Genomic DNA, 19633 nt, shown 5'->3' on the forward strand with positions numbered 1-19633 from the left:
ACAGGAAGTTGAAGCTGCGTTTCTTCATCTAATAGCTCTCTGAGGCAGAGGTGAAATGAAAATGCTGATGACACGGGGAAATTAAAGTCAGTGAGGTAAGGTTGTAACATTTAACCTGTGCTATACAAAATATACCATTAGTGCTACTGTAAAATTATACCCCCATTGACTCAAGACCTCGATGCAAATTACCTTCCAGAGCCTAATCGACAATTAAAACATTTCCGTATCCAGGAAGAGCTAAAATATTTAGGAATTCCAGAGTACTGCCATATATATACTGTATATGTATGTGGTATTACAGATTTTTTAAGTATTTATAAATATTACATCATGCCATAGTCATCAATTTGACACTATTTTAGACTCAAACGACATTTAATTGACTCTAATGTATATGATGACAAAAATGTGTCTAGTTTTTCCAGCTCAATGTTACATAATCTGCTAGCAAAGCGTTTTAAGTTGCTTGTATTCTGCTCTTTCTGCTCAAGTCAAATCTCAAACATACTGTGATTATATTATTTAAATCAACTGTAATATTTCTAGATTGTGTAGACTAACATTCAAAAGGTTGTGCTCTGTTTTTTTTTTACTTTAATCAATTGAATACATCATTGCTGAATAAAAGTGGCAATAAAGAAAACATTTACACACACATAAAGACTGGAGTGATGGCTGCCTGAAAATTCTGATTTACCATAACATGAATAAATTGCAGTTATTTTAAATTGTAATAATATTTCACAATTTTACAGTTTATACTATATGGGAAACTAGTGCAGTACAAGGCGTTTGTTCTCGAGGTCTTTTGGAGCTTAGTCACAAGGTTAAAGGGGTGGTAAAATGCCATTTTCACAAGATGTAAAATAAGTCTCTGATGTCCCCAGAGTGTATGTGTGAAGTTTTTTAACTAAACTTTTTGAGGGTTTGCAAAAACGCACCGTTTTGTGCCTGGACCTTTAAATGCAAATGAGCTGCTGCAGAGGGCGGGGTTTAAAGAGCTGCGATTACCTCAAGCAGACACACTAAAATGACAGAAACTGTTCTGCCTTTAATGTTAAAACGGAGTCAGACAAAGATGGAGAGACTCAAGAAGAAGTGACAACATGTAGAATGCAACAGGACGTCTCTGAACGGTTAGTTGATGAATTTATGTTGCTGATATAGAGTTAACTATCTTTAATTAGCATATTCTGTCATGGTAATCTATAAACCGCTCGTATAGGAATTGTTGTGAGATGCACACAGAGTGACTTTCTATTGCATGTGAAAAGATGGATGCTAAAGTTTGAGCTGACTCACAAATGTACTCTTATACAACAACTTTTCCTCTTTTCAACATGGACAGCGTGTTCCCGGGGGCGGGGTTTATGTACATTTTAGGGTTGGTGATGTCACTAACCCGTGAGGAATGTCGTGTAGTCCCTACCAGCCGTTTGTTGTAGTCATTTTCTTTAAAAGCAAATATCTTCCTTTGCTTTGAACTTTGAGCGTTGTAACTTTGCAGATGTTGTTTATGCTCAAACAGCAACTAACTAAAGTTAGAAAAGTGAAATCATACTTTACCACCACTTTAAGAAAAGATGCAGAACCAGTGCAATGTTGCAGTAAAATGTGAATAGAAAACTTAGTTGCGTGAAAGCCACAGTCACTGATTTGGTACTTAAAAATGAATTATGAGTGATAGATAATGTACAGTCACTCTGTTAATTCTCATAAAATAACCCTGACACAAAGCATGAAATACGAAACTGAAAATATTGATTTCAGTTCAAATTATTGTTTTATGTCAGCAGAGAGAGCAAAGTGCTACAAGAGACATAGGAAACTGGTTAAAACGACAATCAATTGCACAGTTTAGATACCATTATACAAACATATTTGACTACAGAGTGGCCAATCAGAATCAAGTATTCCAGTCTTGCAATCTTGTCCGTCAATTTCATGTGGATATATAAATACATAATTGTACACTTAGTACCAAAAATACTTCTATAAATAGCTAAGATATCTTCACAAATGCCTGACTTCTCAGAGTATAAAAATCTCACAGTCTTTTGGAAAAAGACAGGAATCAAAAAGGCAGAAAACAAACGAGCAGAAAAGCATCTCCGAATGACAATTAAGCCAGAGCCATAGAGGCTAATGTAGCCTACTATAAATTGTTAAAAAGGCTCATAGTGTGTCTCATTTGTTGTACAGGATTGGATGGTAAATGATGGTTCATTTATTTGGAGGATGTGCTGGTGAAGAGATAATGGTGGTGGGTGGATGGGATGGGATGGGGGGGGGGGGGTTGTTGATTCTCTGTGTTATTGTCTTATGACTCTGTTTCTAACTCCTCTTATTGTGGCCTGAAGACAGCCTTTATGAAATATTCAGGCCTGAACATTGATCCAGAGACATAAACACACTGCTAACAATGCCATGAATCCCATACTCCAGGCACTGAACATCTAGCTCACAACAGGAGGATTTCTTGATCTGCGGTCCTTTAATCCCCAAGCTGGACCTGAAGGGGACACTTCTATTAGTGTGAAAGAACAGTGTCAACTCGTTCTTAATACTCCCAAAAATGCAAAAGTTGAGCAGGCAATGAAAAACTGACACTTATTATGCAGAACCACTACTAAATATATATATTAAATATATAGTTATTAAATAAGTTATTAAATATTATTTATAAGAACGAGTTGACACTGTACTTTATATATATATATATATATATATTGGACAGAGGACTTCTCCGTATCAATTCCCCGGGAGGCAGAATTTAAAAAAGAAAAAACAGAAGTAATTTTTTTGTTTCTTTAGCAGTATAAATATTCTACAAATACTCTATATAAATGAAAGTAAAAATATCACGATGGTTCTGGTGCCAGAGAAGCTCTGGTGGTCACAAAGCAGAATCTGTCGTTGTCACGGATATTTAAAAATAGATTAGTGACCACCCCAAATGAGGTCATCCTGCCTGGGAACGCACCCGTTTAAAAAGGGCCTGTTTTATGCGTTCTCCTCCGCATTTGGCGAGCTCCTTTCCTCGTGTCTGAATCGCTTTTCATCCATGGCAACATACTTAACGCATAATAGTTGTAAACTTGCTCTAATGCATGTTTTCTTCTCTACTTTGAGCCTAAATAAGTCATCTGTACAGTGATTATGTAGAGCGGTCTCATCCTTATCTCTTTGACCTCAAATTTAACATACACACACACACACACACACACACACACACACATATAACTCCCAGTACTGCTCTGTGAATACTATAACACGGCATACAAATGTTATATTCATTTTATTATAAATAAAATACCCGTGTAAGAGCTACATCATTGCCCATAAAAGGCTTTTCCAAGAAATAAACACAATTAAACAAAAAGCATTATACATAATATATTAAATATGTCAAACAATGAGGCAGGATAATTGTATTCTTATGCATATTGCACAACAGTATATATAATTTATTGCGTTACATTTAATTGTCATTTTTTGCTTTTCATTTTTGTGACTGTTCAGGGTCATGTGAGTTCACGTCAAAAGGAATTGCATGTGACATGGTCAAAGCGTACAAGCGAACAATTAGTTATCCTTGAGAAAAAAAATATATTATTCTTTGCTAAAAGGCCTCAGTCGTACACAAAACTATAGCATGTTGCTGAGATAGATTTTTGGTCATCATTTATAGTTGTGCATTGGAGTGTGAAATTAAAAAAAAAAGTGGAAAGAGGTTGTGCGAGAGACAGTGGTCGGGGGAAAAAAAACATTACCCTGATTTTCTAAACTAAACGCTACATTTGCATGAAATTATATTTCTCTTGTCAGACTCTGAAAGTGCCATTTCCACATATTCTCCGGCTTCATCCTGCAGCCCAGAGCAAAACCCATTTAGAGAGTAGAAGGTTGTTTTGATAATGAAGGCATCTGACTGCTTACTGACGAAATGGCGAGGAAATGTGAGGTGAAGCTACGCATCTACTTGTGGTTTCACACCTTAGGATAGATCACACACACACACACACACACACACACACACACACACACACACACACACACACACACACACACACACACACACACACACACACACACATAGAGACACCTTGCTGTGTTGATACTCAGGATGAACACGCTCTAGGCCAAAAGAACTGAACAATTCTCAACATTTCCCTGGTTTTTATACCGTGCTATAAAGCCATTTATTTTGTCTTTATTTTTTGGATTTATGGAAATTTTAATAACTATTACAAAACTGCCTCTAAGTCCAGGTAAAAGGCATGGGTTATTTGTTATGAAATGCTTTAATTTTTAGCCAAAATCAGATAGTGTACCAGTCGAAACAAATGTTATTTTGATAAAATCAAATGTTTTAACACGTTTTTACCCCAAAGTACCTGCAGTATTCCCATTTGAATGATTCACAATGGTTATAAAGTGAGTCATTAGAGAGACTTTTCTCTATAAAATCACTCTTTCTCCATGATAAAGTAGAAAATCACTTCACACCACTCACTAACACTGGTTTGGAATGTTAACACAGACAAGTTGAGTGATGCAAACCGCTTGACCAATCAAACTTCTGGACCGGAAAGAGGTTAATTCTCTAGTACTCTTCTTTTTGTGCTATTAATTCACTTAAAAAGTTTGTCTCTTGAACTTTCTTTGAGGACTTGATCACGTATATTCAGTGTTCTCTTTCAAAGTCACCTGAAGATGCCAGCTCCTCTGCCCGCATTAGCCTTCGGTTCACCATTTTCATTTCATTCCCCACAATTTGTTAATGAACTCTTGCAGCCTCTCTGTATCTACCAACGGTAAGAGGTAAATCATCTGCCCTTCCCTTCCAGCATGTTGTCACTTTTATTACATCTCCGCAAATATTTTGGCTTTTAGCTCGGACGAAACTTTGCTGGGGAGTCTTTATTTACCGAATTGAACTGTGAACTGAAGCATTAAATAAATGTTGCACTCGAGGCAGAGATTTTTCAAGATCTCTTCCTGGCAACTAGTGTTTTTTTTCTTTTTTTCTCTGTACTCGCTGATGCAGAGGGATTGTAGCAATATAAATTAATCTGTATAGCAAATGGGAGCTTTAATTACAGCTGAAACAAGAGACCTGCGGAGACTCATAATAATAAAGAAAGCCAAAAGGAAAATACCAAACAGGAGAAGGAAAGGCAGATTAACTGTGAATTAATCACGTTGACGCCAATCTTCCATTTTGCCAGCAGGAGTTGTTATGGTTAACTTTTCTCATTGTGACAGCTAACGAATGATGCATGTAAATAACCACAAAAGACTTGCAGTAAAGTTTTTTGGGTTTTTTTTCTCTAAACAAGCAGCTGGAGGTTTGGGAGGCAGCATTTTTTTTTTTGTCTCATTGTTGATTCTCCATTGGTATCAGCTCGAGCTGTCAGTCAGATCCAGTCCGGAAGACTCCAGACTGTCTGCCACTGTGACCTCTCACAGCTGGTCAGTTTCCAACAAAACCTTTTTTCTTTGTTGACATTCATCCGTTTCCGTGGTGCGCATCGTCTATTTGTATCCAGCGCATGGTGTGGTCGATAGGTGGTCTATTTATACAGCAAGCTGTTATTTTGAGGCATTGTAAAGATGTGTAAAACATTCATGCTGGGTGTGTGGTGGTGATGTTAATGGATGCAGTTAGTAAATAAGTAGATAAAGGAATAGTTCACTTTAAAATAAAAATGATGTCATCATTTACTCATGCTTGCTAATCTTTTCTGTCTAAAAATAATTTCTAATTTTACAATTTCGTATGCCACAACAATGTACACCTAAAACACTAAAATGACTGTTAGAATTAAAGGTGAAACTCAAAAAATTTGAATATCGTGCAAAAGTTAATTTGTTTCAGTAATTCAACTTAAAAGGTGAAACTAATATATTATATAGACTCATTACATGCAAAGTGAGATATTTCAAGCCTTTATTTGTTATCATTTTGATGCTTACAGTTATGAAAACCTTTTCACAATATTCTCATTTAGAATTTGGGGTTTTCATAAGCTGTAAGCCATAATCATCAAAATGTTACCAAATGAAGGCTTGAAATGTCTCACTTTGCATGTAATGAGTCTATATAATATATTAGTTTCACCTTTTAAGTTGAATTACTGAAATAAATTAAATTTTGCACGATATTTAAATATTTCGAGTTTCACCTGTACAAGAGCAACTTTACAGCTCAAATAATAGTTACTTTTGACATAAGAATTCATGTAAGTGCTTTTATTCAATAAGCTTCACATTTCTGCTTTTTAAAGCCTCCAAAAGTGTATCCAATTTTTACTTTTGTTTTACAAACAATTTAAGCGTAACTTATACTGAACCCAGAATATTCATTTAAGTAATTCCTTTAACCTACTGATTTTCATGTAACATGTTTAAAAAATTGACTAATATAATGAGATTTGGGATGTACTGTATGGGTCCTGCAGAAAAATCCGAATGCATGGCTATTTTTTTTATGATTTTTGTATAAGGTGTAGTTACGGTATGTACCAGCAGAGGCACTCTACCAGCCAAAGCTCCTATAAGTTATATTTGTCCATTAAGTGATAGTTTAAATATTTAAAATGGTTTATTAGTTTCAATAATAATCTTACATCATAATCAATGATGTATGATTATAAAGCAGTGAAGTAATTACGCTTTTAGCTGTAGTATGCAGGGAATGACTGATTTGTTTGTCTAACACAGATGCCTCAGCTGGTCTGAGCGTTTAATGTCTTGTCCTATATGATGAAATCAGCACCCTCTCATCCTGTCTAGGAGTACCTGTCTCTCTCCGTGCAGAGCAACTCTTTCCTGAGCTTGTTAGGCACCACACGGTTGTGCTGAAGGGTTGCCGTTGGCTGCTGGACTTTTCGGTATCCCCCTGTCCATAAGCTTGAGAATTCTTTTGACAGGCTTGAAAACTCTTTCTCTAACTTGAGCTGGCAGCCTTATTTTACACACTCTGAAAGGCTGTTTGCCCTGCCACATCCAACTGGACTGAAAATGGTGGAGAAAGAACGGCTGAGTGTGTTTACAAGTGTTTTGAATATCCTGATTATGTGTTTTGATTATGTAAGAATCAGCCAGCATTCTTCAGAAAGTGCTTGCTTTGTGCTTGAAGCGCAAATGTATAACAGTGCATTGATCTGGCAATGAAAATTAAATACATACAGTGGGTAATGAAGATTAATAATATATTTTATTTCTAAATTAATACTTAATGTATTAAACATTGATTTATCCAAAATATAATTTTGACCTATATTCAGTAGTATGTAGATTTGTAATCTATTATGACCTGTTTATTTTTTTAACGCATATTTTTTAGAATAATTATGAATCATGCCCAAATAGTTCGTCAATAATCAAATTGTGACAGAATTTCAGATGTTGATCCATTGCCTTATTTAAACTAGTTTTTGCAATAATTATAAGGAAACATTTTTCATTCCGTAGAGCACAATTATGAAATTATTAAAATGGTTATTATATAAATGTTCCAAAATGACAAAATAATTTAAAATTGTCCATACAAATTCATGCAAATTCAGACAAAAGATTGCATGATTTGATATCCGACCTTGTTCTCATTAGATATGTTTCCAACTTTCCATCAACCTATTTTTATGCACATTTTTGGAATATTGCATAAACAAATTGCTGGAAGGAAATGCCAAGATGCGCATAAATTCTGAACGTGCATAAAAAGACGTAATCGCTCAATTGATGCGGATAAATTTTTTTATCTGATAAATAGACATGCACATAAATTACGATGAAAACACATTTACTGATTAAATCCTTTAAGTCAAAAAACTGACTTAGTGGCCTCAACAGTGGATGTGATTGTGTAACTGGACTAACCCGTGGACCAACTCATGCACAGCATCACAAATGTTAGTTTGATCATTCTGAAATGCATGAGCCAAAGTCCGTCATCAGAATGATTCGATATAATGACGACCTCCCAGAAGTGTCTCGGATTATTACGTTCTCAAATAACAGGCATCTTGAATGCAAGATAACACATGGGATGAAAACGCTGCTTTATTCGCCAAAGTTTTATGCGATATTCCAATTTTGCGCATAAGTTAAATGGACAACTTTGGATGGAAACATAGCTATTGGTGCAATGTGCATGAATCATGATCAGGATTTGGATGTCATAATTAATCCAGGTTTTAATATTTCATTCACAAACTAGACTGATCCAGTTCTTCAAAATTCACCTTTTTTGTTCAATGTAAGAAAAATTCGAACGGGTTTTAAATGAAATGTGGGCAAGTCAATTATTACAGAATGTGCATGTTAATTTTTTTTGTACATTTCAGTTTGAAAGATTGTCAAAGGAAATATTTCAACCCGATCTCGCGGCAGTTCGTACGAATTTTACCAGGTGGCTAATTTGTACGAATTCATACGACCTCACTCGTACGGATTGTTTCTAAATCATACATATTTTACGAGTTGCCCAATTCGTACGAATGACCTACCCCTGACACCGCCCCTAAATCTACTCATCACGTGGGTTTAGACAAATCGTACAAATTAGTACGAGTGAGGTCGTACGAATTCGTACGAATTAGCCGCCTTTTACTCACTCGCACGAATTCGTACGAATTGATTGTGTGATAGCATTGAATATTTACACCCTAAGTGCTGATTCCGTTCCCTTCATAGTGTGCGGCTGGTTCTCTGGCTGTCGGCCAGCCTGTATCCAAGTGCCTCTCAGAGCAGCCCGCTGATGAGCTGGCGCTCCAGACAAATTGATCTGAATCAAAACCACTCCAACCCAAAAAGAGTGCTCATTTCAAGGGAGAGATGTCTACCATTCACACAGAACCGTTTGAAACGCAATCCACACGAAAGGATGCGGTGTACTCTTAATTTGGAAATGTCTTGGAGTGAATGGTTTTGCACTTGAGATTATACGCCGATTATAAGATCTAAGTCAACGCATTAAATCCACCATCAACATTATACACCCAACCCCAGTCTTTTAAAACCCAGACTTAAAACTCATTGGAAGGAGTGACAGGCCTCAGGGGGACTAAAGTCATGGTGAATGCCAACACTGAGCCACTGCAGGGCCAGCGCATCGCCAACAATTGAGTGAGTGGAGACGTAATGCTTGATGACAGTGTAGGGGTAATGAAAGGTTGCTCCCACACAGAGTAAAAATTCAATCTGCCAGCAGAAACCGCAAAAATTCCTCAAAAGCCTGATAGATGCTCCCAGCTACGTACTGCGCATTCAAACCTGAGTGACTGGATTTTTGCTTCCTAGCAAGTGCTCCTTTTAATGTGGTTTTATGATGAAATACTGAGGGAAGAAAATGGCCACTGCGCTTGAACGAATGCTTCGGTTGTTGGCACGATTTAAGCAATGTTACAAAACTGATGATGCATGAAATGTCTAAAAAAAAAAATACCTTGACCTTTTTGGGGGCTATTTTGCAAACAAAACACACACACACACACACACACACACACACACACACACAAAGCAAGGACTCAACTGCCTATGTAAGGGCTCTTTAGCTGGCTGCCCATGGCCAAACATGGCCCGTCAATCATTTTTATACAGCTTTCCGATTGATTTCGATAATCGCTGGAGTGCCTGATACACCAAGGCGTACTTTGCACAAATCTTAGCGATGGATAGTCCATATTCAGAGTGCTTTTAAGCTTTTTCTGCCCACAGTTCAGCTATAGGCATGAACTAGAAGTATTACAGTCTATCCTGTTTTATCCAATAAAATGTATCTAAATAGGTTTTGTCTTCTCCAGCCAAAATGATGACAGTGTCTTATTCGATACAGAATTTTTTTTGATAAAAAGTAAACCAAAGTTTTGGTTCAAAGAAGAAATTCTTCGAAAATCAGCTCTTCTTAAATGTAAAATGAGATTTCTATATCAGTGGTGACTGGTGGGTTTTGAAATAGAGGCAGAAATGGCATATACAGCAAGACAATATGTCAATATCAATATCATTTCACGCACCTAGCCTATCACTTCTGTCCTTTTAAATGCCTGTGTTAAAAGAGGACGTTCAGCCATTTAGTGCTGATAATTGTAGCTTATCCAACTTTAGGTGGTGTTTTCCTTCATTTTCTAATTTGTAGCTACTGTTCAAATAGTAAATTTGTTCAAATATTCAGAATATCTGTAAGGTAGTTGGTACATTATCAGCGTTAGCAGTTCAAATTAATAATTAGTTTCACGTAATTTTCTTCTCTATGATGATTGGTTGATATACCGAGGCTAGACTCCTCTGCAATGTATTTTTTTTTTTTCTCAACACTCTTAACTGGTGAAAGTGAAATACTCAATGGTGATTATCTTTTTTTTTTCTCTCTTTTTTTTAACCAAGGCTGTGTCCGAAATCACATGCTCTCTTGAGTAGATTTTTTTTTTTTTATAAGTACCCCCTTTGTGACTGCTAAAAAAAGTATGTTCTATATAGTATGATTGTGTATATAGTATGATTGTCTATATAGTATGATAGTATGATTGTGTGTAGTATGATTATAATCTGGACGTATTACATTTTCCATGTTGTCATTATGATCTGACAGCGTCAATTGCGTCGCATCATTGCCATTCATAAATCCTCTATCGTGGCCTCATGGGATAGTGTCCATCATATACGCACTTCAGAATCTCACTGGAAGTTGTAGGTCATCCAGGTACCTTTCCCCTACTCTTTTATGAGTACTGTGAATTCCGACATGCTACTCTTCTCACATATTGTTTTTCGCCTACTATATATACTAGGGAAGTATGTGATTTCGGATGCAGCCCAAGTCTCTGGCTATGGATTTGGTCCCCCTGCATTTCTCTCCGTCAGACTCGCTTTAGCAGTTTAATTATATAATTCGGCTCGTTCAGGAAAGACCAGCGGTGGTTCCGACTTCTTCAGTAATATTTTATGGTGTTACAGTGGTGAAATTACAAAGAAAAAATACTCATTCTGAGACATGAAATTAAATGAATAACTGGGAACATTAAATTGTCCTTCTCCCATTTTCACTTTAATATTCGGTAGGCTGTGCCTCCCCTGACGAGCTGCCACTGTTCTATATAATACATTCAATAGTTTGCAGTCTATGAGAATTTTCTTTTCTTTTTTTTCTTTTTTGAAAGTCTCTTATGCTCGCCAAGGCAACAAAGTACAGGGAAACAGTAATATTGTTACAATTCAAACTAAGATCTTAGAATTATTTATTTATTTGATTTTAATTCATTAAAAGTAAATACAGTTTTATAAAGCTTAAATTGAATACCCCTGACTATTTTTAATGTAATCAGACACCGTATTAAAGGGATACTTCACCTCTGTAAAGATGAATGTGTATTTAAAATGGGTCATTTATGTAGTAGAAATGTGAAATGATTTTTGAATTTGGAGCCTTAGACTGAGAAAAGCCAGAAAATGTATTTGTCGCTCGTGTGGATGAAAGACAACAACTCCCAGAATGCACTTGCTTCGCTGCCCTACGAGGCCACTCCCAAGCCACGGCTACCGGTAAGAGCACAGTTAAACAAAAAGGCTACTAGTGAGTCTCCGTGACAAGTCTACCCGGGATTTCGAGATCGCCAAAAATGTCCGGGATTCGGCTTTTGCGTTCTACAGACGCCATTAATTCTGTTTACTGCGGCGAGCAGGACGAGACTGAGGGCTGCGGGAGAATAACGCGAGGCCGGTGGCGTGATTACTGATGAGCGACACCTGTGAGACGCACCGGTCTCGTATCTCTCACGGAGGAGCGGGAATTTTCTTAGCAATGTTAAAACGCACATTAACCCATCACTTGTTTAGCGTTCATGTAAACACTACATTCAGATTCACCAATCTGAATGAATTAAAGTTAGATTGAAACAAAAGGTGTGCATGTAAACGATGAATGACGACTGCAGAAAGCAAAAGCCGAATCCCGGACATTTTTGGACGATCTCGATGGCCGGACATGTCCGGGAAAAAGAGGATGGTAACCCCAACTACTCAGCTTTCTCCACAGAACAAGAACCCGTTAGCTTGGCTTCCAAAAAAAGATGGCTGATTGACACTATTTGTACATTCTGTGAGTGAGATCCCACCCTAAGAAGGATATTGCGCCTTCTACTAGCTGTAGTTTTTAGCCTCTGGCCAAAAAATCCTCAGATGACGCAAAAAAGATTTTTGCATCATCGGAGGATTTTTTACAGACAGAAAATTGATAAATCTCTCATCTCAGGGGGATATGAGGGAGGGAAGCAGGGTAATTTGAAAGTACTACAGGTTTTCTACTGATACAAAGCTTAATGCTAAATCCTGAAGTATCCCTTTAAGTGTGTTTATTCAGTTTTTCATGTTAACATCTTACTTACAGCCAGGTGAAGGTCTAATAATTACTCTGAAATTGTTTCTTCCCTTGAGTTTTAATCTTGATAATCTTGCCCCTGAAAGTTTGAAGTGTGTGTGTGTGTGTGTGTGCGTGCGTGCGTGCGTGCGTGCGTGCGTGCGTGCGTGCGTGCGTGCGTTCATTGGCATCATTAAAAAAAATAGACAGAAAATGAATGGGTTCTTTTTTTTTACATTTGCTGAACTTCCTCCGTAAGCAGTAATGTATAATTAATATCCCACTTGTGCTCTAAATCAAACCTATATTTTTAAACCTACTATATTCTCACCTACTATATTCTCTCTCTCTCTCTCTCTCTCTCTCTCTCTCTCTCTCTCTCTCTCTCTCTCTCTCTCTCTCTCTCTCTCTCTCTCTCTCACTCACTCACTCACTCACTCACTCACTCACTCACTCACTCACTCACACTCTCTCTCTCTCTCTCTCTCTCTCTCTCTCTCTCTCTCTCTCTCTCTCTCTCTCTCTCTCTTTTCTGCTTTGTTGACTTTTCATTTATCTCCATCACTGACTCATTCTTTTGACCTTTAATAGTGAAGTCTTAAAACAGTGAGGGAAAAAAAACAGGAACAAATGATTTGCAAAGGTTACTACATCCGAACTATTAGGTGACTGTACGTCCCTGAAGAAGAAAATGTGTCTTTTGCGGTTTAAAATCACACATCACTTATATTACAGCAATTAAGTGTGAAATTTAACAGTTTAAACAGCAGGGCTTTCTCCAAAACCTACAGAGTGTACAATGTGCACAAGGGGCTGAAAAACAAGAATCTCATACATTTTGACTTAGGAAGCAAGCAGACAAAGATATCCATAGTGACTTCATGTTATGCTATGAAGTTCAGTTCAACACCCCAAAGAAATGTCCGGTCAGACATGATTGTCTCTAGCCATCAGTCTCCGAATGTATAATCCTGAATAAATGCATGGTCTCTCATAGATTTGTATCCCTAATTGAATAATCCCATATTCATTGTCCAATTATAGTGCATAGCATTGAACTTATTCCTCCCTACTCACACTTAGCTGCCGCTATTTTCCCTGTCTAAGGAAAGAGAACACATTCTGTAATTCTCTATTCATCAGATCAATTGTAAGGGCCACAGAGAGTATTACGGTATTTTTCATTGCGGCTATTGTGCACAACTGCAATTTACTTTTCGAATTTATGTCATTGCACTAATGTGCTTTGCATGTTCCTCTGGGTTTTTGAGTAAGAGCTTTGCGTTGTTTCACAGATTGAAAGCAGCATTAAAATAAGCCATTCAAGTGGAAAATGAAGGGAATAAGAAAAAGAAAAGGGCAAAAAAACAAGCATGGTGATGAAATATGTAGTGTTGTTTATTGGAAACAGTTGCATGGGTCGTAGTAAACCAACCGTTATTATGTCGCTGATTATGAGAATGTGTTCTTTTAAGAGGAGCGTGGTAAAAAAGGCATCAATATTATTTGAGCTAGATAAATCGCTTTTCGATAAGAGAACTTCAAAGTGGGCTCAGATGAAACTACATGCAAATCAAAGTGATTGCTGGGACAATTTTGAGCCATTTTGCAAAGGAAGATTCATGCAGCGGGGTGTCTTGAGGAGTTTGGCATTGTAATGATCAGTCCTGATTTGAACATTCCATATGCAGAATTCAGAGCATTTTATCTGGAGTTGGGATCAAACTTCTCTGCATCTCCACATGTACTGCTGGTAGCCTGAAACTCTAGCATTTTGATCTGAGCTCTGATTATGCATATTTTGACTTCTTATTATAGATTAAGTTTGCGTGGGATGTGGCAAAATGTATAAACTTCATTGTGATTAAAGGAACGGTTCACCCAAAAATGAAAACTGTGTAATGATTTACTCACCGGCATGTCGTTCCAAACCTGTATGACTTGATTTCTTCTGTGGAACACAAAAGAAGTCTTTAAAAAATTGTCAGGAATGGTGCTGGTTATTGTTTTCCATGAATGTACAATTAATGGAGACTTTTTGAGCTTCAATAAGGACACAGAAGCAACATATAAATGGTTCATATTACATTTGTGCTATTTTCCGGTTCATCTGAAACCATATACTTTAAGTAAGGAATAATCAATATTATTCAGTAAAAATGTTGACATCTACTCCAATTCTTCTTGCCATGTTCATGATGAGTAAAGTAGCGATGAGCAAAACCATTCATACAGTTTTATAATGACATTAACTTGAGTAAATAATGACCATTTCCTCCCATATTTTTGGTAAATCTTTTTAAGTACTCTGGTCACATAGTCATCCATGTTATCTGCTCTGTCTGAATAAATAGACAAATAATAGTAATTCAAAATACTAGAGCTATTATTATAATAAACTAAAAAAAATTTTTTTTGCAAGCTGGTCAGAATAGTGCTTTAGTATTCTGGGAAACCATCCTTTCAAGAACGCAACAGAGGAAGATAAAGAAGAATGAAGTCAACTGGCACTTTTTCATGCCTTTAACCACAAAAGTACGGCTGCTGATTCATTCTCCGTGTGGCACTACTGTCTGTTGTTCTCTGGAGGAAATTAGTGGCATTATTGAGAATCCAGTATACCATTAAACCGCTATTGAAGTCTCCCCAGGCATTTTGACTGAGTTTCTGTCTTTGAATTTCAAGGCTAAACCTAATGGCACTATAGAGATTTATTCTCATATTCATTCATATGTGTTTGTATATGTGAAACCAAAGAAAGGTGGTTCCTCCTTTATATTACATTTATATTCTCAGCACATTTTTAATAACTTTTCATTTGCTTCACACCACCAACATTAATGTGTTTGTAGGCTAATGTAAACTGACCTCATACTTAGTGAAATTATTAATGAAAAACACTCATGCCACACGTGAATACACTGATATTTTTTTTTTTTGGTGTGAAAAATATGCCGCCTTCATGACGAGTCTGATATTTGTATTGTTTTATTTAGCTAATTGAACAGATGATCAATTCAAAACAAGTGTAATGATTTAACTCTAGTGAATTGTTCACATTTGCATGTTTTAAAACTTCAAAAGCCAGGACGTTCATCTAACAGACGGTGCACTTTTTGAAGTGTAGGAGTAGAATTTTAGCATGAGTCAAAAATAATGTCTTTTGAAAACAAATGCATGTAGGCGGCTGTAATGATCATATCCAGTCATGTATGCTCCTACACAGAGCACTAAATATGATGTTTGATGGTTCATTGGATGGTGACGTCAGTCTGACTGTAAAGTAGACATCTGTAACCCTAGTGCACCATGGGTACGCTGGATCGCCTCTTTAGAGCATTGCCTCAAAGCCCAGAGCAGAAGTCAACTCTGAATAAATGAACAGTATGATGAGGATATAGCTGCCCACACAGTGACACCAACACTTGTCCTCACAACTACTGATTCTCTCACTTGTTTTATTACACCTCTTCATTCATTCCTCTGTTTTTCTGTATTTAAATATCTTTTGTTCACTTCATTAACTGTGTTTATGTGTGGTTAATAAAGCTCTTGTTTTGTTGTTAGCAGCCACTAAATGAACTTACAAATGTCATACTGTCTCTATCGAGCGAAAACTTTGTATCTCCATATTTAGAAGAGCTTGTGACTAAACCCTGTATAACTCCATTGGATCATCGAACTGTTGGTAAAACCTCATAATTCTGCCCCGTCTCTATCTTGAATGAAGTGCCACATGCTCTACAGTAATTTGAAAGTGATTGCAGAGAAAAAAACTGAGAGCCCAAATAGCTATACAGTAAACTTTATAACCTGTAAGTTGTTGCCTCAGATTTGGCCGTTCTAATGGCGGACGGTTCGCTGGTAAAAAAAAAAAAAAAAAAACTCATAATATTTGAGCTTGATTTTAATAGAATGTTAATAATATAATGACACATGCAAGTGTCTGACCATATATAAAGCCACAATCTCAACTTTTTTTCATTTCCGGTAAAGTAGTGGTTTTGGACATACAATGTTTCCACCCGACAGCGACAGTATTCAAATTAGTTATGTCAGTTGATTGTTTAATTTCAATTTTAAGTATTAACCATTCTAATATAAATTTGAACTGCAATTTATATATTAATAAGTGATTTACAGTTGTGGACGTGGCTTCTTGCTCCAGCTTGTTATTTCCTGATTCAGTTTTCGTTTCTTCTTCCTATCTCTTTATATCACCCTTTTCACTGTCTTTTTAATAAAAATGACATAATCCCCCAAAACAAACAAACAAAAAATATTAATAAATGACTTCTAAACAAAAAGTTGCCAAATAAATAAGTAAAAATACTTGCGGGTGTTTTCAACAGTAACAAATTACTCTTTTTAAGTCGCAAATGCCCAATGACAGATACGGCATATACGTAGAATAATACAGTTGTGTCTCTCTGTGTTAGTGCTGAAAGAGCTTCTAATGTCATTTTCTTTCATATGAAAATATGCAGGGTATGGCTGTGTTTAAATGTTAGCAGATGCGTTAACCCAGAGGCGACAGGTGACATGACAGTGATAAATGCACTGGCCTATTTGCTCATATCTTCTTCTTAATGGATCCCTACTTTTCACAATCCCCCCGTATCTTTCTTTTATTCTGTTTCTACATGAAATGCTGCAAGTGACAACAGCCTTGAGTATCGAGGAGCCGCTTATGGCAGTGTTTAGTTCCTCAATACTTTGTTATTGCTGCGTTCAAGTCGACTATTGATTATTTTATATTTAGTGTCACACTGAACATCAAAAGCATTCAATACTTGTGAGTAGATTTCCGCTCAAATCAGTCATACAGATGTTTTTGCATTTATATTTTTGTCTCAACATAGGCTTCATTCAAAATGATGAAATTCAGTCATATATTTCAGTGACATTCAGTGATGGTATCTAGTTGATCCCTAAATCTAGATAGAATTGTATGACAATACAAAAAAATCCCCTGAACTAAAAGATACATCGCTCTTAAAGAATGGGTTTATCTCACCTTGAAATTACTTTTTCCAACTGTGAGTTTATCTAATATATTATCATGTTATACCGCTTCTTTTAGACCTCATATGTAAACATGTTAGTAGATGGATTGAATACATTGTGTTTCCAAAGTTTTGATTTCTAAAGCTGTAGATTTTACAAGTTACGTTGGTGCACTGGCTCATTATATCAGTTTAAGCCTCAGTGATTGTTCTTTTCCTTCCAAACACAACATAATAACATATTCAGACTTAAATTTCAGTCTGTTCTATTGCATGAGTCCTAAGTTTTTTTTTTAAATAATTGTATAATAATTACATTGCATCGTTTCTTTTTTTTTTATTGTATGGAAAAGAGCATCGTGGACATTCTGCTGAATTACTCCTTTTGTGTTCCACGTTATAAGGAACGTTTCATTGTGTTTATAGCGACTCATGTTTGATGGTAATGAAATGAGTTAACCTAATGCTTGTATGAACTATCTCTTTAAAACTCCATGCAGTAGAAGTTTTAGAAGCTTTTCAAGGCTGGAAACTTCGGTCTTTCATTGAAGCTGCATCCATTCTGCGATGTTCCTGCACATTCATCTACCGCTGATGAATGAAGGTTTTGCTTGTGCTACATCTAGAGTGGTTTTACTCCAGAGAGCAGGAGATGTCATTATGACTTGATGTGTTAGAATGCTTCAGTGCTCTTTTCATTGACCCATTGAAGCTTTTATCACTTATTGTCAAGTTTTCTTTTCATTCTTCAGCCTTGACCTTTGTCTATTGGCTATTTTCTATCTGACCTTTTCTCTTCTAAGATTATATTTATTTATGTTTTAAATACAAAGTCAGCGGTGGAGTGTGTGGTTTGTATTCACGCATTTGCAGTATGATAAAAATGATAAAGCATAACTTGTCAAAAAGCCGTAGTATCGGGGTATCCAGTGATACTGCTCTGTGAAAGCTGAGCTTTAAAGGTCTATTGTCTGCTTGTTTGTCATCTTGTTGTTGTTGTTTTTCTCTTTTTCAGAGTTATATCCACGGCAGCAGTCAAGCTCAATTTGTGGCTGAATCTCACATTATTCTTCTGTTGAATATCCTTTCACATAAAGCCTCCCTCTGCACAATGGACCTGGCTCATTGTTCTGTTAATGAAGTTAACCGTAATAACCCACTGACTTCACAAAGGTCTGTTCCTCCTTCTGTTAACTTTTGAAAATGTAGAAATGTAGAATAATTTTAGCGTAGACTACGATTTTAGTGTTGCGGATTTTTTTGTTAGCAAAAATGAAACCAAAAATAAATATATAATTTTTATTTACACATACTGTACTGCTGACAACAACTATGACAAGATAAAAATAAAACAGGATATATGTTAGTTAAATGCAATACTGTTCAAATGTTTAGGGTCAGTAAAAGCTGATTTATACTTCTGCGTTGTACCTGTTGCTACATCTGTGTAGCCTGAAGTGCACCTTTCCAAAATTGTAACAACGTATCAATTCTAGGTCCAATGCAGAAGTATAAATCAGCCTTAAGATATTGATTTTTATTATAGATAGATATAGATAGATAGATAGATAGATAGATAGATAGATAGATAGATAGATAGATAGATAGATAGATAGATAGATAGATAGATAGATAGATAGATAGTTTTATTATGTTCCAAAATAAATTGTTGTTTCCACAAAAATATTAAGCAGCACAACTGTTTTTCCTACATGTATAATAATTGTTCTTAAGAACAAAGTCAGTATATTATGATTCAGAATGATTTCTGAAGGATCATGTGACACTGGAGACTGGAGTAAAGATGCTGAAAATTCAGCTTTGCCATCACATAAATTAATATATTTTTTTTACATGTATTAAAATAGAAAATTGTTATTTTAAATTGCAATAATATTTTACAATATTACAATTTTTACTGTATTTTTGTATTAAATAACTGCACCATTGGTGAGCATAAGAGAAACAAAATTGTATTAAAAGTCCCGACCCCAAACTTTTGAATGTATACATTTTGGAAACTAAAATGATTCTTATTTTATGTCAAATAGTCTCGTCTACTCATCTGTGGTTGTCAAAATCCATCGAGGTGCAGCTGTATGAAATGTTCTTACACATGTCTGTGTTTATCCTCATAGAAACTCTCAAACATACTGTACACACACTTGCTCACCTGGCCATGTCGAGTGTGTCCTTCTGAGTGTCATTCTCAGTGTGAACCTCGCCTGTAATTACGTGGGTTTGTTGACTTTGCCTGATG

The 19633-nt window shown here is 36.2% G+C and overlaps 1 protein-coding gene across 1 annotated transcript in view; it reads left to right on the plus strand.

Annotated features, from left to right (window-relative positions):
- Positions 1-19633, plus strand: part of tusc3 (tumor suppressor candidate 3) — a 76664-nt gene that overhangs the window by 44600 nt on the left and 12431 nt on the right. The window contains exon 7 of the mRNA XM_079616791.1: positions 18389-18452. Coding sequence (XP_079472917.1) covers positions 18389-18452 — 64 coding nt within the window. The remainder of the gene's footprint in view (positions 1-18388; positions 18453-19633) is intronic.

This window comes from Phoxinus phoxinus (assembly GCF_949152265.1).
Source record: "Phoxinus phoxinus genome assembly, chromosome: 6".
NCBI classification, from domain to species: Eukaryota; Metazoa; Chordata; class Actinopteri; order Cypriniformes; family Leuciscidae; genus Phoxinus; species Phoxinus phoxinus.